The 20,822-nt window shown below is 28.5% G+C and overlaps 2 protein-coding genes and 1 long non-coding RNA gene across 4 annotated transcripts; 2 read left to right on the forward strand and 1 right to left on the reverse strand.

Moving 5' to 3' along the window:
* Positions 1-236: 236 nt before the first annotated feature.
* Positions 237-5,389, forward strand: LOC132930738 (glucose dehydrogenase [FAD, quinone]-like). The gene is made up of 5 exons (XM_060996772.1): positions 237-437; positions 1,509-1,650; positions 1,751-1,879; positions 2,337-2,557; positions 4,219-5,389. The coding sequence occupies exons 1-5, from the start codon at positions 252-254 to the stop codon at positions 5,353-5,355; spliced, it is 1,815 nt and encodes a 604-aa protein (XP_060852755.1). The 5' UTR covers positions 237-251; the 3' UTR covers positions 5,356-5,389.
* Positions 5,390-12,520: 7,131 nt separating this feature from the next.
* LOC132928499 (glucose dehydrogenase [FAD, quinone]-like) lies at positions 12,521-19,067 on the forward strand. 2 transcript variants are annotated; one of them, XM_060993210.1, is made up of 5 exons: positions 12,521-12,947; positions 13,009-13,150; positions 13,219-13,347; positions 13,430-13,650; positions 16,669-19,067. In XM_060993210.1, the coding sequence occupies exons 1-5, from the start codon at positions 12,702-12,704 to the stop codon at positions 17,803-17,805; spliced, it is 1,875 nt and encodes a 624-aa protein (XP_060849193.1). In that variant the 5' UTR covers positions 12,521-12,701; the 3' UTR covers positions 17,806-19,067. The 2 variants fall into 2 exon arrangements, with proteins under 2 accessions (XP_060849193.1, XP_060849194.1); XM_060993211.1 differs by having other exon boundaries at positions 12,813-12,952.
* On the reverse strand, positions 18,767-20,413 carry LOC132928501 (uncharacterized). Its single transcript, XR_009662030.1, has 2 exons — positions 20,226-20,413; positions 18,767-19,993 (listed from the first exon to the last, which is right to left on the reverse strand). It is a non-coding gene; the product is annotated as an uncharacterized LOC132928501 (long non-coding RNA).
* Positions 20,414-20,822: the final 409 nt, after the last annotated feature.

Below are 20,822 nucleotides of genomic sequence, written 5' to 3' on the forward strand. Positions count from 1 at the left end.
GTGCTAAATAAGTAATAACAATGTAAATAAAAATACATTTACCATAATAAATGACTCTCCCTTCTTTAGTTTAAAAGAATAAAGTAGGTATAATTATAAATTATAATTAATATATATATATATACATTATACGTAGATGAATTCTAGTTAGTATTCACTAACTAGTAGGTTTATGTGTATTTACAATATTCTTCACATAGCTACGTGGATAACATTTTGTCTTTAGTATTTCCTTCTTCTTGTTTTAAACAATGAAATCGAATTTGTTTTTATTTATTTATCTTATTAAGTGTTTTTTACACAAATCCGAATCAACAGTTCTGGAGCGAGAGACTACCGTGGAACAAGATGATCACATCACGATTGTAAAAAAATACGATTTTATAGTGGTCGGTGCAGGAAGTGCTGGATCAGTTGTGGCTAATAGACTATCCGAAGTAATTTAAAACAATATTCTCGTTGTTAAAAAATGTATGAATATACATAATATATTTCAATAAATAGCTTGATTCAACTTAAGATTGTTTGCGTTAAATGAATTAATTTTTTCATATTTTCATAGATTTATATTATGAAAAATATAATACATAAAATTAACAACAATTTACAAAAATAATCCGACCGAAGAAGTTTTTCTTCGAAGGGACTTCGTTATGAATAAGATATACATTTTTAATATAATTACATTATTTACATATCTATTGGCAATTTTTATTTTTTTAAATTTAAATTAAATTAAATTGTAATGTCTGTAGTACAGACACTTGACCTGTACTATAATATACTAAAATCAATAATGGTTTTTAAACCAAATGGTTCACTAAAAGTACAATAACCAGTAGGTGTCAAGTATACCCTTTTATATTCGTTTAAAAATCAAATATTGTCTGAATTTGACTTCAAATGGCTAAGTTTACGTCATTATGTCAATTGGTCGTAACCTTGGTCTTGGTATAAATTTTTTGTATACTTCAAGCATTATTGTTAATAAGCCGTATAGTCGCAGACCTTTTTGACGCGAATAGGTACAGCACGTACCCGTTTACAGCATGTATATTGTATACTGTATAGGGACATATTAGTTATTACGATAGCTTGTTTAATAAGTTACAATTGTGCCCCAATAATTAATATATAGAAGTTTAAATTGCTATATGCCTATGTCAGAGATACTTTATAAATGTTAATATAATTCACACATAATTTTTTAATTATTTAAAATATTTGGTATTTGATAATTTAACATTGCAGTTCAATAGTTGTCTGTGTTTTGTATGTTAATGTAGTTGCTCATTATAAAACATTAAGCATTAACATAAATAAACATTATATTTTAAAACTTTTTTGTTTAATGATAATAGTTTATCAAATGATTTATTTACCCAACAACAAATATCAAATGATAATTTATTGAGTGCATGAATAAAATATTATATACCGAAGATTTATATGAAATTGTTATAAAATTATTAATTATAATTTTTTATTATTGGGTCCTTTAATACTAGATATATGATTGGAATATATTATTAATTGAAGCTGGTCAAGATGAAGAACCATTTATGGATATTCCAGCAGCAGCTGGAAAATTACAGCCGAGGTCTATAAATTGGAAGTATACAACGGTCCCTATGAATAATTCTTGCTTAAGTATGTCTATAATATATAAAACGATTGTTCATTTCGACATTTAGTTCATAATATGGTTATGAATAACCGTTTTTACTTGTTAAACATTATATTTTGATAGGTTTTGATGACCGTCGGTGTAAAATTCCAAGAGGAAAAGTTATGGGTGGTAGTAGTACATTGAATTATATGATTTATACGCGTGGTAATAGAATGGATTACGATAATTGGGCAAATATGGGCAACACAGGTATAAAAATATTAGACAAAGTTTATTAATTTGTAGTATGTTTCCATTTAAAGGTAACACAAAATATTTCTATCGTGGAACCCCTCACTTAAATGAAGTTAAATTAAAATGTAATTTGTAATTCAGTACATTTTGATTTTACAGCCATACTTTAAAAGGTTAAATAACTACTTAAAAAAATTAGGTTATTCCATTTTGGCGTGAAAAATACATAATACTATGCACATAGTATATGTTGTATATGCACACGCGCATAATAATAAAGTGCTAAAATTCGTGAAAAAAATATATATCAATAAGTTCTTCCCGCGGAAACTCTATTTAAATTCAAGGTCACTGTCAATGTATAGAATGATTTTGTGTTAGATTTTAAAGGAAACTCTTCTTATATATATACTTAGTTGTATCTACCTATACTTATACCAAGTACATTTTTTGCCATACTTCAATATTAAAGGATGGAGCTATGATGACGTTCTAAAATATTTCATTAGATCAGAAAATACAAATGTCCCTGGTGCTGATCCAGGTTATCATGGACAGAATGGATTGTTATCGGTGACCGACGTACCATACAGGACGCCCTTAGCGAAAGCTTTTGTGGACGCTGGATCACAGATCGGATTGCCTATCATCGATGTCAATGGTGAAAAACAAGTCGGGATTAATTATTTACAGGTGATTTGAAGTTAACGAATACTTATAAATTATAATCATGTGCTAATAAAGATATATATCGTTTCGTGTTGACAAATATGGCACCTCAAGGAAAGTTTTAAAATAAGTATTTACTGCACATTTGTCACTCCCTCCCTCACCACACGGTTATTAATTATTATATGATATGACATAAGATAAAAATATACTAATTATATAGCTTGATAAATTATGAGGGATGCTCAAAATCCCCCCCTCAAAATCGAGTCTATAGGACCTTATAAGATAAAAGTATTCACACTCTGCGGAGCTGGTAAAATGGTACTTACAGCATAAATCTTGTTTAATTATTTTTCGGGTTAAAGACCCGGTTTTAATCCAGATTTTATTCACTATGGAGTCGCAGTCAAAATTACAACTATTGATGGCTAGCGGGTATCGACCTAAACCGGTGATTTTGAAAAATATTACATAATAAAACTACATTAATTTGCGTACATATTAAGAAATAAACTTCTTAAACGTTTTTTTTTTTTTTATAAATGAAAATTATTTACAATCTATGCTTCGGGGCATAATAAGAAAATTTGGCAACAAAGTACAAAGATGACACGTGTTAGAAGGGAGGTCATCCAGTATATGAAATAACCCGATATAAATATTATTATTTTTTCTAATATAATTATAATTGGTTAATTTAGCGATTTAACCGTCCAACAGATCTCAACACCATTTTCTTTGGAGACGATTAGAAGAATTTCCAGGAACTAGATGCGAGTTTGAGTTTAGCGATTAAAATGTTTGAACGAGTCAGTATAATTAGAAAATAAATTAAAATAAAATATCAGATTATCAAGTACTTAAAATAATTTATTATTCGAATAAATTATAGTTTTATAAATACTAAAATACATTTATTATAACATTTAATTAACATAAATGGAATTCATTTTTAAACCTCTAATTTTTCAGATTTAGAACTAAAAACAAAATATGACGAAGCTAAATGTTTTTATAAAGATTCACAACCCCTTAGGTATTCATATGAATTCCCTAATCAAAGACGTTTAAATCGCAAATAGCGTCACGATGTATTGAGAAAAATAAAGTACCTACCAATTAATGATTATGTAATTTATTAGGAAGTGACAATGGGCAACAATTCTTTTCCTAAAAAATATGCTAATTATGTGATAATTTTTTTTTTAGTATATATTCGGAGTTGTATCTAATGATACAGATTGTATAATATTAGTTGTAAAAAAAAATATTTACATATTTAATTATAATCTCTATTTACTAAGATTATTTAAATTAATCTTACATAATTATATTATTGTATTAACTTAGTATATGAATATACTAACAAGTTTTAGTATACTAAAAAGTTAAAAAGCTATAAAAGTTACAAATAATTCATCAATATTTCAAAAATTACTTAAAGTACCGTTAAAGTTACTATCAGACACTAAAATATATGTAATTGTTAGTAATTCTATTTTTATATTTATAATTTTATAAAAACAAACATGACTACATTAATTAATAATAATGATCAATATTTATTAATATTGTTCATAGCTGAAAGATTAGTATATATGCATTTTAAGTACTAAATTGATTAATTGAGTATCTGAGCACCATGCTAAAATATATTTTCATACCACTTATAATTATTTCAGGTTACTATGAAGGATGGTCGTCGTTGTAGTACAAATACAGCCTTTTTGCTTCCAACAAAAAAAAGATTGAACTTGCACGTAAAAAAGCAAAGCACTGTAACAAAAATAATAATAGAAAAAAGTACAAATAAGGCAATAGGAGTGGAATTTGTATCGAATCGTAAAAAATATAGAGTGTATGCACGCAAAGAAGTAATTGTTTCTGGCGGAACTATAAACTCGCCACAGTTACTCATGTTATCGGGGATCGGACCGAAAGAACATCTGAAAGATATAAAAATTCCACTGATAAAAAACTTGCCGGTTGGTAAAAATTTGATGGATCACGTGGCACTGGGAAGTTTGAGCGTTTTGATAAATGATACTATTTCATTAAAAACACAAAGATTAATGAGAGATCCGCTTACTTTATACAATTTTCTCATAAATAATAACGGCCCATTAACAATACCAGGTGGTGCAGAAGCATTGGCATTTTTCGATTTAGACCGACCGGGATTCGCAGACGGACACCCGAACTTGGAACTACTTTTAGTATCTGGTCTATATTCGGGCGATGACTTAACACATACGTTGTTTGGTTTGAAAGCAGACATTTATAACGAAGTATACAAGCCCACTGAAAAAATGGACGGTTTTACGGTATTCCCAATGATTATGCGACCAAAAAGTAAAGGTCATCTATGGTTGGAAAACGCTAACCCCTTCCATTATCCACTGATCGATCCAAATTACTTTGCGGACGAAACGGACTTGGACGTGGCCGTAGCCGGGGTGCGGATTTTCCAACAGATGTTGAAAACCAACGCAATGAAGAAGCTCAACGCCACGTTGTTCGACACCCCGTTGCCCGGTTGCGCCCGGCACAAGTTCGATTCCGACGCGTACTGGAAGTGCTCGGCGAGACAAATAAGTTTCACCATCTATCACTTGTCGGGCACGTGCAAAATGGGACCGGTGGGCGACCCCACGGCCGTGGTGGATCCCAGATTGCGCGTACACGGCGTAAAAGGCCTGAGAGTCATCGACGCGTCGATAATGCCAGAAGTTCCGGCAGCGCACATCAACGCTCCGACGATTATGATCGGCGAAAAGGGCGCGGATATGATTAAAGAAGACTGGGGTATTAGAATATAGAGTAAACATTATTAATTTAAAAAAAAAATTAGTTGAAAGGTGTTAGTTTTACGAAGAAATGTACTTAGTTGATTTTTGTTAATTACTTAAATCACACAAAATTACGGAATCGAATAGATTTTAATAATTATTTATATAAAGGCACAATTACACAATCATACAAATTCAATTTTTAAAAACATAATTCCGCTTCCGCATAGTTTGTTGTATTACAAAAGCATTATGATTCCAAAAACCTTAAATATTTTTGGAAAAACATGATTTTAGTTTTCACTTTACACAATGTAGAATATAAATCGTATTAACAGATTATTATAGAAATTGCATATTATTATTATTCAATATTCAAATTATATTTATTATTGTTATTATAATTTTTTTTTTACACCTAAACCTGTTTTTTTTATGCGTTTTCAAAGATTAAATAATTTAATTGTGTAGATAAAATGTTAGATAAATGTAAATTCTGTAAGAGAATTATTATACTTTTAATTAAATTTATTATATTTTATAATACTACTGTACTTCCATAAAATTATTATCGTATACCAACATGTTTGCCTAAGATTTAAAATCTTACCGTTTACATATGAAATATATTTAAAAATATGATGACAAATAATAATTTTTCAAGTAAGATTTTTAAATAAAATATAACTACAGTAATGTAGTATGAATGCAAATGCTTATGAAGCTATTTCTCATACATTATCTGATATCGATTCAAAAATGTGCAAATATTTTCCAATTAAATTTTAGTTCTTGTAAAGTATAGGTAGGTACCTATACTGTGTATATTCGTATATAGGTATGCTAGCTGCGTGCAATATAGGGGTATGTGGCAAAGATTTTTTCGCATACCTAATTTTAGTAAGGAAAACTCTAATTATCATGATTTTGTAAAAATAAGCCAAATTTTTAACGCTTATAAAAATTGTGATTTTATATTTTCGATAATTTTTTAAACACACTAAGACAGTGTTTATTTCAGACTTTTTTCCCGGGGGTATCGTAAGTTTTCAAGGGAGTACGCCTTACACTTAGTAGTAAATAATTAAGGGAAGTAAAAATATCGTTTTAAGCTCAATTTATTGGTATCAGATAGATACCTAAAAAATCTAACTTTGTAAATATTGTATGAAAAAAAATATAACAGACATTCATCACTATACATATACATTACCTTATACATTATTATTTATTACTATATTATTAATAATATTCCATTTTGAGCTTATTAAGCCATATATATTTTAATATTCATTATGTTTATTAAATTAAACTAAACGAATTCGACGCTGCTTTTGACGTGCGTACAAATAAATTACCTCATTCACAGTATCTTCATCGAATTCTGAGGTTCCTTCAGTGCTTTTCTTGTCTCATTTGGCCAATTAATTTTATTTTATTATGCACATCATGACGCACAAAGTAACTGACAATCGTCCGATAACTTGTTTCACATATTATCGCATCACAATAATATGTAGTTTACGTAATAATGTCATACATTTTTCAGGGGGTATACATTTTTTTCCGGAGGGATTACCTCCCTCCCATCCGGTCACTCTCCTGAAATAAACACTGCACTAAAAACTTATACTCAATTTTCAAGTGTTTTACCCAAAAAACAACAATTTTAACATACTTCGATTAAAAAATAATCAATAATTTAATATTTTTATAAATAGCATAAAAAGTGTTAAAATATTTTGAAAGTTTTTTCATGCCTATGTATATTTGATGGAATTTTCAGGTATCTTCGGTCTTTTATTTTTAAATTAAAAAAAAAATTAACTTTATAGAAAAAAGGTGTTGCGTAAATATTCCCGTTTTCCTTAATTTTAACATATTATATATGTTTTTGTGCTAGAACAGCTGGATACAACATTTTTTTATTTCTGATCATTAAAGTTGATATGGCAACAAAACAATAATAAATATGGAAATTAATGCTAAGATGTATTATAATTTACCGTTATATTAGTATCTAGTCACCCTTAGCAACCGATGTACAATTTAATTACTCGTTACCTTTTTTCATTCGACTGATTTCATGTTATATATACTAAATATAGTACCTTAGGTTACCCTTAACAACTGATGAATGATACATGATTACATTACCATAGTAACAACAAAGCTACAAAGCAAACGACCTGCAAAATCTGGATACAATTTTTTTTTATATATAATCGGATTTTTTCGTAAGGTCGCTTATAGTAAATGATGATTAACATTTAATATAACTACGTTACCATTTATATAAAAACCTCGTTGATAGTCTTTTTTTGTAATCATAATTTTAAAAATTTACAAATTGTATTTATGATTCAATGTTTTTCGATGCAGCAAAGAAAATATCAAGTAGTTCGCAACGTTTTTCCGTTTTCCTGATTATTTTATTAAGTACTAAGAATTTTCATTTACATGATGGTACCAATAATAATTTAATTATCTGACTATAAATCCGTATCAATTGGACAGATTTATTTTAGTATTTACCATAAATTCAATATCCAGTTGCAGGGGTAGCAAACGTGTTTGTAGACTGTAATAAGAATAAAAATAGCAGGAAAAACATTTTATTTATGATATAATTTACAAATTATTTGAATCTCGTATTATCATATCTAGAGCGCATATCTAAATAGTATTCATTAATTGACTAATCTGGGAGGAACACTGTTTCACACGATTGCGCAACACAGTATAGTAATGGGATAACGCCTGTAGAAGTATCGATTGGTGTGATACACATCACAATGTTTTGTGATCACAATACGATAATATTTGATACAGATAATAGGTATCTACACAATATTAATTGTCACTTCGTCTCTTGATCGTTAATAACGTCATTAGATGTCAAAGATAATTTTATTATATATCATCATTATTGTCGTAGGTACACAATACAAATAAAAACGCCCCGAGGCAAAATATTTTTTTTTCGATCATAAAATAATAGAAATTATACTTTTGTCACTAAAACAGTGCTGTGAGTCTCCAAAAGAAATGGTCGCCCCGAGGTAACAGTCTCTGTCATCTCTGCGGTGGCTACAGCGCTACACTACTGTATATCTTACATTTTTTTAAATTAGGATAGTAATAATAACAGCCGTAAAAGCAATACGAATCAACCATGATTTACTCAAGTAATAATTGATTTAATGCAAATGTTGTTAGGGAACATATTTTTTCCCCTAAATCAAAATAAGAGGTTAAGACATTATTATTGCTTTCCAAAGTTATCAATGTTTTTCGTTGTACCTATGCGTAACTATATTAGGATACTTTCTTTTTAATTGCTCAGTTTTTGTATTCTATATAATTTTATTTTTACTATAATATATTATTATCTATTATAATATTCATACAGCGTACCTTTTTTTTAAATTTAACATTATTACGTATCTACATATATATGGTTTGCCAATTATTTAAATGTATTTAAAGTTTTATTCAAGTTGGATAATTTAAATTATAATTTAGAAGATTTCACTTCTATGCACATAACATATTTAATTATGTGATGATTAATATTCATTAAATATACCTATATTTATGTATGTAGCATTGTAGTCGTAATATATTATTTTAATTATTAGGTATTAAAATCACAAAAAATCATCGAGAGCTGCTATTCCTTTAATATGATATAAAATATAATTACTAATTAGAAGGTCTAACGAATAGACGATCAAATCCACGATCAATGGGTGAGAATACGTCTTGATAACAAACACCACACTACCCGAGTCACGCATTATTCCTACACAACTGACCAAAATACAAGAAATACGTCATACAAGAATAATTAAATTTTACTATAACACCTATATGCGCTCAGTTAACATGCGAGATAGTAGCAATTGTGTATACAAACCCGTTTTAACGTGTTACTGATTTTATGAAGAATAATATATTATGACCTATGTGCTTTACCGCGCGAATTAAGTGGAGGCTTAAAAAACGAGTTATTCACATCGCGACGATTACCATCTACTGCACTACTTCGACAAAAAAACCAAACCAAAATAAATTATTTCTTGTTTTTCACTGTTTAGTGTTATAAATATGTTGTTTATTTATTATAATTGTTACATAATAATAACAAGTAATATTCAAAATATGTCCTGAAACAAAAACATGAGAATATATTCCTCTACGTATTCGTACATGGTACATCGTAACGTTTTTATAATTGGTCAACACCTATAGGTTGCAATTTATCATTATTTTATAGTTTTATATTATAACGTAGTAAATTGTTGAAGAGTAATACAAATGTTTACAAATTAACATCTGAAATTTATTTTGTACACCAACACAGGTTGTAGAAAAAATAAAAACCATACCCCTTGATAGCTGATAGATATAATATAGACATAGACAGTTCTCATCTACATGACTATACTTAATTGTTTAAAAACACTACAAAAAATGTTAGTAAAATATTTTATAAATATATCATACACGTAGAGTACCCATGAATAAAGTTAGTTCGCACATATAGGTATTGCAGGTTTTCGAGCTTTATATAAAATAACATATAACGTCCCTGCCCTTTATAGATATTTCAAGGATTCACGTCATATAATATTATAGTTTCGAACTTATGAATACGGTGACATATATTTAAGAGAGAGGGAAACCTGTGTCGCAACCTACTCTAAAACATCAGGTTATATAAAGTATTCAGATATTTTGTACATACTAACATTATTCATATTTATTATTAATCCATCTAGTAATAGTTCCTCATATTAATTCCAATTATATATAATGTGTTTCAAAAGTTCCGTATCACCTTTAATATATCACCACAACAAAATAATATAATTTAACGCAGTTTTATTTACAGTAGTTAATGAGGAAATTCTAATTGAATACCTAGCATAAATTAAATTTTTTTTTCAAACTCCAAATATTTCAAAAAATATTTTTTGCATAATTTAGTTTTTTAAATCTTCATGATGGCTTTTATTTTTAATTATAGTTTTTAGAACAGTTTAAAAAATATATATTAAAATTAAATGAAAATCGACTAAATTGTATAATAAAGATATTATTTAGCAAATGATTTAGCAGCGTATAATATCGAGTTATTTTATTGATTTTTAATTTACTTATAATTTTAACTCTTAGATATAGACGATATAGTCCAAGAATGAAACAAATGTCAACTATTGCACCATTAACTTTCTTGAAAGTGTATAATTGTAGCTCCAAAAGTATCCAAGTATGTTATTGGTGCATGGATGCTGGATTTAGCAAATAGTCTGATGTTCATTGAATGTTATAAAAAAAATAAAATAAAGTCATATGAAACAACATTGATTTAACAGCTTCACGTAGGTGATGATAAATAGAAAGGTGTTTAAAATTGTGTTACATATATGGGCATTGCATAGAATAAGCAAGGATCCAATATTTGTACATAAATTAATTTTTACCTATAGGTAAAATATATATACGAATCTACTTTTATAAAAAATGTATAACTGTATCCGCGTTTCAACTGAGGATGATTAAAGCATGCATTTCGTGCTTCGCTAATATAATTGCTATATTATTCAAAATCAAAAAAATCGCATTTAATTGGTCGATTTCACTTAATTTTAATATATATTTTTTAATTTTTTTAAATAATATGATCAAAATATAGCTTCTTATCTTGAATAACTAAATTGCATAAGAATGTTTTTAACACTTTTGAATTAATTTTATTATAAAATTAAACTTATGCTAATCAGTTATAATGTTTTTACTACTTAATTTAAATGATACCGCACTTAAATCTGTTGATTTTTCACGGAGATACAAGAGTGATACGGCAGTTTTGGGACATACTATATAATATTTGAAAAAATACGTTCATTTTTTCTACGCCTACACCAGAAAATATTTATAACAATTTTTAATTTTCTGTCGATGTTTATCACTAATATACAATATTGGTGCGCACTGTAACACTGCATAATAAAAATTACTCATATTGCAGTGTAGCTGCAGAGAGGTGACATTGGTTTATTTGTTTGGAATAGTTGTAGTACAATTTTATTTTGTCCTGACGAACAAAAAGGACGCCTGGATCAGTGGATGGCTAGCAAAATTAATTTAAAGCTAATAACCAAAACTGGTGCTCTTTTATTCGGTAATTATTCTTTAAACGTAAATGGATAAAATAAAAACTAGTTTTGACGACCTTCGTTCAAGTAAGTAACTTATATTGATTTGTATATAATTTTTAAACCCTTTCAGAAGAATATATACAGGATGATCCACTAAGCGTGCTCACTTTCATTTATTTTTAATAATGAATGTATTCAAATTCTAATTTTTAGAATTTTTAAGTATACAGAAAAGTTATTTTTAAATACTTAGATTTCTTACACTATTTAAAGAATTAAATTTTGGCTTAAAAATAGTTTTATAAGATTATAATAATTGTGTAACCTTTAATTTCGTATATTCATCTACTCAGAACTTATTTATGTACTAAGGATAATTTATAATTTAGGAACTTTATATTATGTAAAAATGTTCCGAGTATAATGATACTTGAGCACGTAATTATAAATATTGAATATAATGTATGACTTTTTTCAAACCATTTTTGAGGACAATAATATCCTTAGCATATAATATATTTAGGTAACTTAAAAAATGCTCATTCAAATTTAAAATTTTGATTTAAATACATTAACATTTTCAAAAAAATCGCCCACTTAATGGTTAATAGGAAAAAATGTGATTCTTATTTGAAATAATGAATTTTTATCGCTACAGGACACTCTTTAAATGGATTATATATAATGTAATTTTTTAAATATAAGGTCATTAATATTGCGTATATTGTATACATAGAAATTCTAAAATTAGAATTTAAATAAATTTATTATTAACTGAAAAATAGGGATGATATGAATGAAACATCACTCTTTAAATTATTTATATGTATAGTTAATTTACAATCAACCTCGACGCGCATCTTAGTATTCAGTACCCACCCTTTTTATGAATAACAACTCCCGTTTAGCTACGGTACGGTACGGTTCAACACACTATTCGTTTCTTTACTTTACTACATTTACACAGCACACTGCAAGTTGGTATGGAGGTGGATATCAATATTTTTACTCTTTGCCCACCCGTTCATAACCATTTGAGATTTGTGTAGAACCCTGTAAGACCACGCGACAGTACTTCAACTGGTCTCGTTGATTTCAGTTCTGCTGTCCAATGTTAGTTTTAATTTTTTTTTTCGGTATTTGACTAAAGCTCTAATGTTACAGTAGTGAAAAATTTTAAAGTAAATAAATACATTTTTGACTTTTAAAATGTTTTCAAAATCACTTCAATTAATATTGTGTTTAACTATAATTTTTAACGAATGTGGAGCTCTAACAATATCAAGAAATGCAGAATTTCCACCTTTATTTCAATCAACATGGGGGTACTTGGAAGAAACTTTAGAATGGGAAGCAAAGGAACCCATAAATATAGAAAAAGTTTTTTCGGAATATGACTTTATCGTAATTGGTGCTGGAAGTGCTGGAGCAGTAGTAGCTAGTAGACTGTCCGAAGTAATGTAAACGTTATAATTAAAATTAGTTATTCATATAATATAATATTATTCATAAATAGATTAGAAAATGGAAGGTGTTATTAATCGAAGCTGGAAAAAAAGCAATACATTTTATGGATGTACCCATAACATCTCAATTGTTACAAGCCTCAGAATACAACTGGAAGTATAGGACTATACCAATGAATACATCTTGCTTAAGTGAGAAATCGTTATTTTACGTACCTATACATTTAATCATTTTTAATAATATTTATAAAATTGAATAGGTTTCGAAGAACAACGTTGTAAATTTCCCAGAGGAAAAGTAATGGGCGGTAGTAGTGTATTGAATTACATGATATATACACGTGGTAATAAAGGGGATTACGATAATTGGGCAAAAATGGGCAATGCAGGTAACTATAAACAAGTATACGACAAATTTCGTTCATACGAGTTATTAATTTTTATAAAATTATAAATGTTTCGAAACGTAAGGATGGAGCAATGATGACGTAATGAAATATTTTCTTAAATCAGAAAACGCTAACCTATCTACCTCTGATGTGAACTATCATAGGTATAATGGATTGTTGTCAGTGACAGACGTACCGTTTAGGACACCCATAGCAAAAGCTTTTGTGGATGCTGGATCACAGATAGGACTGCCCGTCGTCGATTTGAATGGGGAAAACCAAATCGGGATTAATTATATACAGGTAAATTAGTGAGGTTTATACTATATGATACATATGATGTTGAATCCAGACAATTTTTCTGTGGATGGGATTCATTTTTATCATTGGTTAAACGCATTATAATAATATAAATTATATTACTATAATTCATTACGATTAATTCTATACATTTTACATTTGATATGTTAGATGGATATTATATAAATATATTATTTGTTTTATACAAATTAAAAAACATCTGATGAACTCCTGAAATAGCTGATTTTGTTCGCCTTCAACACTTATTTTCATATAATTTCTTAATTTGTCTTCTCCCAAATTTGGTAAATAAAAAGTATGCATTATTGAAACATAGATAAAAATAAATTATATGTTATTGAACACGATTATAGATAAGTTCTAGTCGGTGTTTTGATATAAAATGTGTTCATTGATTATAAATAATAATAATAATAAAACGTTAACGAGTATTGTATATTTATTAAATATATTTTGTTATTGACAGTTGTATTTGTCAGGGGGCGAATGAAATTAAAGGGGATAATGTGTCCCCCTTCTCTGGATTAGATTGAGATTCAACATAAGATACATCAGAGATACACCCTAACACGTGGTACCTATAACTTTATCGTAAATGGAGTTGTTGTAAAAAATATAAATGCTAACCTTTTTTTTCACATCGTTCACGACGCATTCACATTGTCATCGATTAATTTTTTCATAGTCTGTATAAACATTTTGTGAGTTCCATTTTTTAATGATGATAAGTCGTTTTTATAATCCATTCCTAACTTTTGTAGGAACACTTTCGATATTACTACCAGACTCGTAAATTATACGATTAGAAATTCTAACAGGACTTTGATAATTGTTTTGTATTAGTAGGAAATTACGATGACTTATATAACAGTAATCAATATTGTATCTCTTCTAAAATAGGTTTATTATAAAATTTCATTACGTTCATTATAATACTATTAAATTATTTCGTTAATACTTATTTTAACCGTTTTTCACGCTCACAAGATATATTATATACTACACCAAATATTCGATTTTGTCTTAGAACATTTCTTAGAATGTATAACAAATAACAATGTTAAGACAATTACAACCACTTTACAATAATATGCAGCATAATTCACATATAAGGTATGTTACATTATGACATGTATCTATAACATCACATATTTATATTTATTGTTTAATTTGTGTTTACGTCCCTGAGACTATGAATGTCCGGTACTTGCTATCTAATCAGGAACATTTTAGATATTTCTAACAAGTTTATAATTGTAATATTTATGATAAAACATTATATTTATATTGTCTTGTAACAAAATTTCAAGTCACATTGAAACCATTGCTCAACATTTTTATATACGTAGTACATATATATAACATGTTCTACTTTGACATAATTTTGAACAACCGATAAATAATAACTAAAATCAAAACCGGTGTGAAATCACTCGGCTAGCTGTGAAGTACATTTCGAGTATACCTACTTCGTAATTGGGTAGGTTACTGTAATTTGTGTTAAATTTGAATTCAATGATAAATTATTATACGCGAAAAATATTCTGGATTACGACGGTCTGTCACCCTATATTTTTATGAATAATTAATTCATTCAAATATGAATATTTTATATTAAATATTTAAGCATTACATTATATTAATATATTTCTAAATTTACTAATTTTCTAATTTAGTACTTTAATTGTTGAGCTATAATAGTTGTATACTAGAAGCTAATGAGAAAAAAGATTTCAAATTTTAGTTATTAAAATTAAAAATGTTATCAATTTGTCAACTACAAAATTATTTACGTATTTTTGTAATTTTAACGAATCTCGTAAAAAGTTTATAGTAATTTTTTAACCGAGGTAAGAACAACATATGAGTATGTGAGTTACCTTGTATTTAAAGCTCTCCAAGGTTATTTTAACTAACATCGCAAATAAATCAAAAAACTAAAAAGTCTAAAATTTCAAGTATCAACGGCTATGTTTCTAAAAATTTTGTCGAAAACCGGTTTTGCTTAAATATACCCGTTCAATGGCTGCGTAAACTTATATTATGCAAAATACAACAAAAAAAAGTTAATGCCGCTCACCCACACATTTATTGACAAAAAAAAACCTCTTTTCATAAGTATTACATTGTTAAGTGTTATTATCGAATAAATAAAGGTAGTGTAACGCCTTTTACAAACACATTAAGCTTTTCCAACATAAACTGTCTCAACTGTCAACTACGTATAGCATTTAATTCCTATCTAACATGTATGCAGTAACCTATGACGGCTATGACCCACATGTCAATTAAAAAACTGTATTAACATTTACAGAAATACCCTAGCACTGTCCCCTGTAATTTTTTTCCTAATAATTTTGAAAAGTACTGTGAATTTTTTATTTTTCATAAAAAAAAAACTATATTAAATTTGGTGCCAGAAACCTCCCTCTTAAGTTCAAATGAACTAAATATTTACACTTTTTTTTCAAAAGATAATGATAGACACATCATTGTAAAATCAAAACATTCCGATCAGAATAATATACTAATAAAATAAAAAATAATTTGTTTCATTTTAAACGTTTATTCTACTTAACACTTAACATAATTTCATAAATTAATTAACATAAATTCATTATTTGAGTTGGTACAATTACTTCTAACTAGATACGATGCGATACATGTGTGGGTTTTTATACTGGAGATTCTTAATTTCTAAATGCCAGTACTTTAAAGTATTTACCTATGTCGAAACAATGATGAAATTAATTAATTAATTAAATATCTGCATATAACATATAATAAGCTTACCAGTATAATAATGTAACAATTATATAACTTATCTCTACAGCTATTACCTAGTTATAAAATATAATATTGATTAGTTATTTATGCAGTTATTGATAGATTTAAGACCTTGAATTGTTAGATTTTTCAAATTAAATATAAATATAAATAGTGTAATAAACAAACTGACCTTCCTTCCTAAACAATGTTTATATTGTGAATTTTTTTCAGGCTACCATGAAGAAAGGCCGTCGTTATAGTACAAATACAGCTTTTTTGTTTCCAGCAAGAATGAGATCGAACTTACACGTGAAAAAGGAAAGTACAGTAACACGAATAATGATAGAAAAGGATACAAAAAAGACAATAGGAGTGGAATTTGTATCGAATCGTAAAAAATATAGAGTGTATGCACGCAAAGAAGTAATTGTTTCTGGCGGAACTATAAACTCACCACAGTTACTCATGTTATCGGGGATCGGACCGAAAGAACATCTGAAAGACATAAAAATCCCGTTGATAAAAGACTTGCCGGTTGGTGAAAATTTGATGGATCACGTGGCACTGGGAGGTTTGAGCGTTTTGGTAAACGATACCATCTCGTTAAAAACCGAACGGTTATTGAAAGATCCGTTTAATATGTACGACTATACGGCGCATAACAACGGTCCGTATACAATACCGGGCGGTGCGGAAGCCTTAGCGTTTTTCGATTTAGACCGACCGGGATTCGCAGACGGACACCCGAACTTGGAACTGCTATTAATTTCGGGCCTGTTTTCGGACAATGATTACACACATAGGCTGTTCGGTTTGAAATCCGAAATCTACGATAAAGTGTACAGGAAAACCGAAAACATGGACGGCTTTACGGTGTTTCCGATGATTATGCGACCGAAGAGTAAGGGCCGCTTGTGGCTAAAAGACGCGAACCCAGCCCACTATCCACTGATCGATCCAAATTACTTTGCGGACGAAACGGACTTGGACGTGGCCGTAGCCGGGGTGCGGATTTTCCAACAGATGTTGAAAACCAACGCAATGAAGAAGCTCAACGTCACGTTGTTCGACACCCCGTTGCCCGGTTGCGCCCGGCACAAGTTCGATTCCGACGCGTACTGGAAATGCTCGGCGAGACAAATAAGTTTCACCATCTATCACTTGTCGGGCACGTGCAAAATGGGACCGGTGGGCGACCCCACGGCCGTGGTGGATCCCAGATTGCGCGTACACGGCGTAAAAGGCCTGAGAGTCATCGACGCGTCGATAATGCCAGAAGTTCCGGCAGCGCACATCAACGCTCCGACGATTATGATCGGCGAAAAGGGCGCAGATATGATTAAAGAAGACTGGGGTATTAGAATATAGTACAGATTATATCATAGATTAATTAGTCAAATTTGTTGTACATACTTCATTATCATTTAAACAATTAATGTGTTCACTGTTCAATCGTCCTCGACTAGTGTATACATACCTATTTTGTAATTTTATGCGACTACTATAGATACCTGTCTTTTCCTAAGAGAAACAACTTTTAATAATAATCGTAATACCCGGTATCCGGGTGGCTGATTTAACTGATATTCGCTATATAGTACCTACATACTTGTATTATATACTCGTACAACGAAATACCTACAACAAACAAGCAGACCAATGTTTTATTATTTATTACACAGAATACGGCTTGAGTGCCTTGATCGGTTATAGTATATGATCGTGATGTATCAAGGCTCACAGCATTCAACAAACCCGTTTTAATTTAAATCGATCCGTATTTAATATAATTATATTCAGATCAGTAGAATTGTAGATACATGCGATTTTAAAACAAAGTCTTTCTATATTTAGACATATCTCAAAATTAACGAAAAATTATTCACAAAAACGTAAATAACAATAGGTAATTATAGTCTTTGTTTTTAAAGTAAAGTTTTTGTACGTCAATTACCTAATAGGTAATATTCTCATATTATCTTCAAATGTGCATTTGTACTATATCTAATACCTAGGACTAGTCTACTATAAAATTAATCCCTAGAAGTAGCTTAAGTGTCAATGCTCTGCAGAAATTAATGGAGTAAAAATCGTGGGGTTCTTATCTTCATATTAGTGTTAAAATTATATGTAATAAAATTACCAAATCCAATTAAAACATTATAAAATTTTCAATTTCGAAAAACTCGTGTCTAATAAAAATCAATGCTTTTGTGGCACAAGTTTTTAATACTGTCTATATAGAGTTAAAATGTTGCACAGATATTTTTTCTGAGTATTTAAACCGATTTAAAGTGTGTAACTGAACATTTCAAAACTAAATACTAAATACCAATATCAATCATTATTTACTAAAAATTGGTCAACTGAAACTACATCTTATTAAAAAAAAAAATTAATTAAGAAGATTTTTCTAAATTAAAGCTAAAAACGCACAAACATTGACATTATATAATTCAATCATTGTATCATAATTGACAAACTATGACCATGCCGACCACGGAATTGAGAACAATTTTTCAGCAAATAAATTAATTATTATTATACATATATATTGTATGTAACTATAATTTAAACAATTGCATTGTTATTTTTTGTAGACCTATATTAATAAATTGATATCTGTCGACTGTTGCCTCTAAATTATTGAAAGTTACCTGTCGCACACTGTAAGTTAGGTACTTTTATTTATTTTAATAATATTACAACAAAACTTTATTAGTTCTGATCAGTTAATCAGTACCTATACTAAAGAGTTCCTTCACTACTAATGAACAATATTTATTACAGTTACAACCTTAGAAATTAAGTTTTAAAAAAGTGCTTTATCATCAAAATTAAAAACTAAGTTCTTAAGAGGCCGTAACACCCGCATGTGTTGTCTCCGTCTTACAAGTACGTAACATGGCAAATTTACGCTAGATCATGTTTAGCTCTGTCAGTTTAAAAATTAGAGTAAATCGAACTATTATGAAACTTGAAGGTAAGAACATTATCCGTGTTTGTATATTGGTTTTTTACGATAGTTCAATTTTTTAGCAAGTTATGCGTATATAACATAGTGTAAATTAAAAATGCTCATAACTCACTTAAAAACTTAATAATCGTAAGAAACCAACATACAAACACATTTACACATATAATGTTCTTACCATAAAGTTTCATAATAGGTCGATTAACTCTAATTTTTAAACTGACGGAGCTAAACGTGATCTGCTGAGCATTAATTTGCTATGTTACGTACTTGTAAGACGGAGACAACACATGCGGGTGTTAAGACCTCTTAATTCATTACCTAAATGTTAAACATGTAAAATATAAATAATTATTCTTTTGAATAACTGAATCCATAATGTATTGTATTTTATTTGTAAAGCTGTCTTTAGAAAAATAATAAGCAAAATAGTTTTGTCTAATTCTTATGGTAAAACTATAACATACTTTTAGTTATACGTATTGCTAGGTTCTAGGTAGATCATCTGGTATTAATAAATACATGGGGTGTTTTTTAAATACTTTCATACATGATACATTCAACATTCCATACTCTTAGCGCCTGGAAAATAACATAATATAAATTTAAATTGATGCAAATAGAGGGAAAGTTAGGTAACCCCAAAATTGTTACAAGCTCCCTTATAAAAATATGAATAAAAAATACTCAACATATATTAATAAGGAATATAAATAGGAGATGCCTCATAAAATTTTGGACATTATTAATTGTTTATTACTTATTGAATTTAATCTCTATAATGTAGTTGATGGGTAAATCTTTTGAAACTCACATTATAATGGTTAAAAACAGAATTTTCGGATGCAGAGAAAATAACTGACATGTCACTATGTCAGATATTGCCAAATGCACAATGTCAATGAATTGCCTGAAACAAAATCCATGTTTAGTTTAAATAATTAATGTATTTAACCATTTATATATTTTACTTATGTATTTTAAATAAATTACCTACATGTAATATGCTTTAGATAGAATAAATACAAACTAAGGTAAAAAATTCTTTCAACAAATAAATTATAATATAGTTGTGATTATAAAAAGTCATGTTATATTACTTTTTCATAAGTTACATAGATTATCAACATTTTTGAATTTATAATTTACTTTTATTAATTAATTAAATTATATTAACATAAAATATGTTTATTCAACTTATTTATATTTTATAATCATAGACCTATGCGTATAATATAATATGATAATCATTTACCCAAAATATTCTTGGTTACTTCCAGTGTTTGATATTTTAATGTTTTAGGGAAAGTTTCAATCTACATTTCAATTGTCATTATTTTTATTTTACATACAAAGGAGCAAAGGATACTGTAAGTTTGTTACGAAATGTATTAGATTGTATTCTGATCAA

This window comes from Rhopalosiphum padi, chromosome 4 (genome assembly GCF_020882245.1).
Source record: "Rhopalosiphum padi isolate XX-2018 chromosome 4, ASM2088224v1, whole genome shotgun sequence".
Lineage (NCBI taxonomy): Eukaryota > Metazoa > Arthropoda > Insecta > Hemiptera > Aphididae > Rhopalosiphum > Rhopalosiphum padi.

Coding starts and splice junctions, on each gene's coding strand:
- LOC132930738 (XM_060996772.1), top strand. CDS start 252: ATGAAATCGAATTTGTTTTTATTTATTTATCTTATTAAGTGTTTTTTA. Junction 1,651..1,750: donor TATGAATAATTCTTGCTTAA/GTATGTCTATAA, acceptor ATATTTTGATAG/GTTTTGATGACCGTCGGTGT. Junction 2,558..4,218: donor TCGGGATTAATTATTTACAG/GTGATTTGAAGT, acceptor TAATTATTTCAG/GTTACTATGAAGGATGGTCG.
- LOC132928499 (XM_060993210.1), top strand. CDS start 12,702: ATGTTTTCAAAATCACTTCAATTAATATTGTGTTTAACTATAATTTTT. Junction 12,948..13,008: donor TAGCTAGTAGACTGTCCGAA/GTAATGTAAACG, acceptor ATTCATAAATAG/ATTAGAAAATGGAAGGTGTT. Junction 13,151..13,218: donor AATGAATACATCTTGCTTAA/GTGAGAAATCGT, acceptor AAAATTGAATAG/GTTTCGAAGAACAACGTTGT.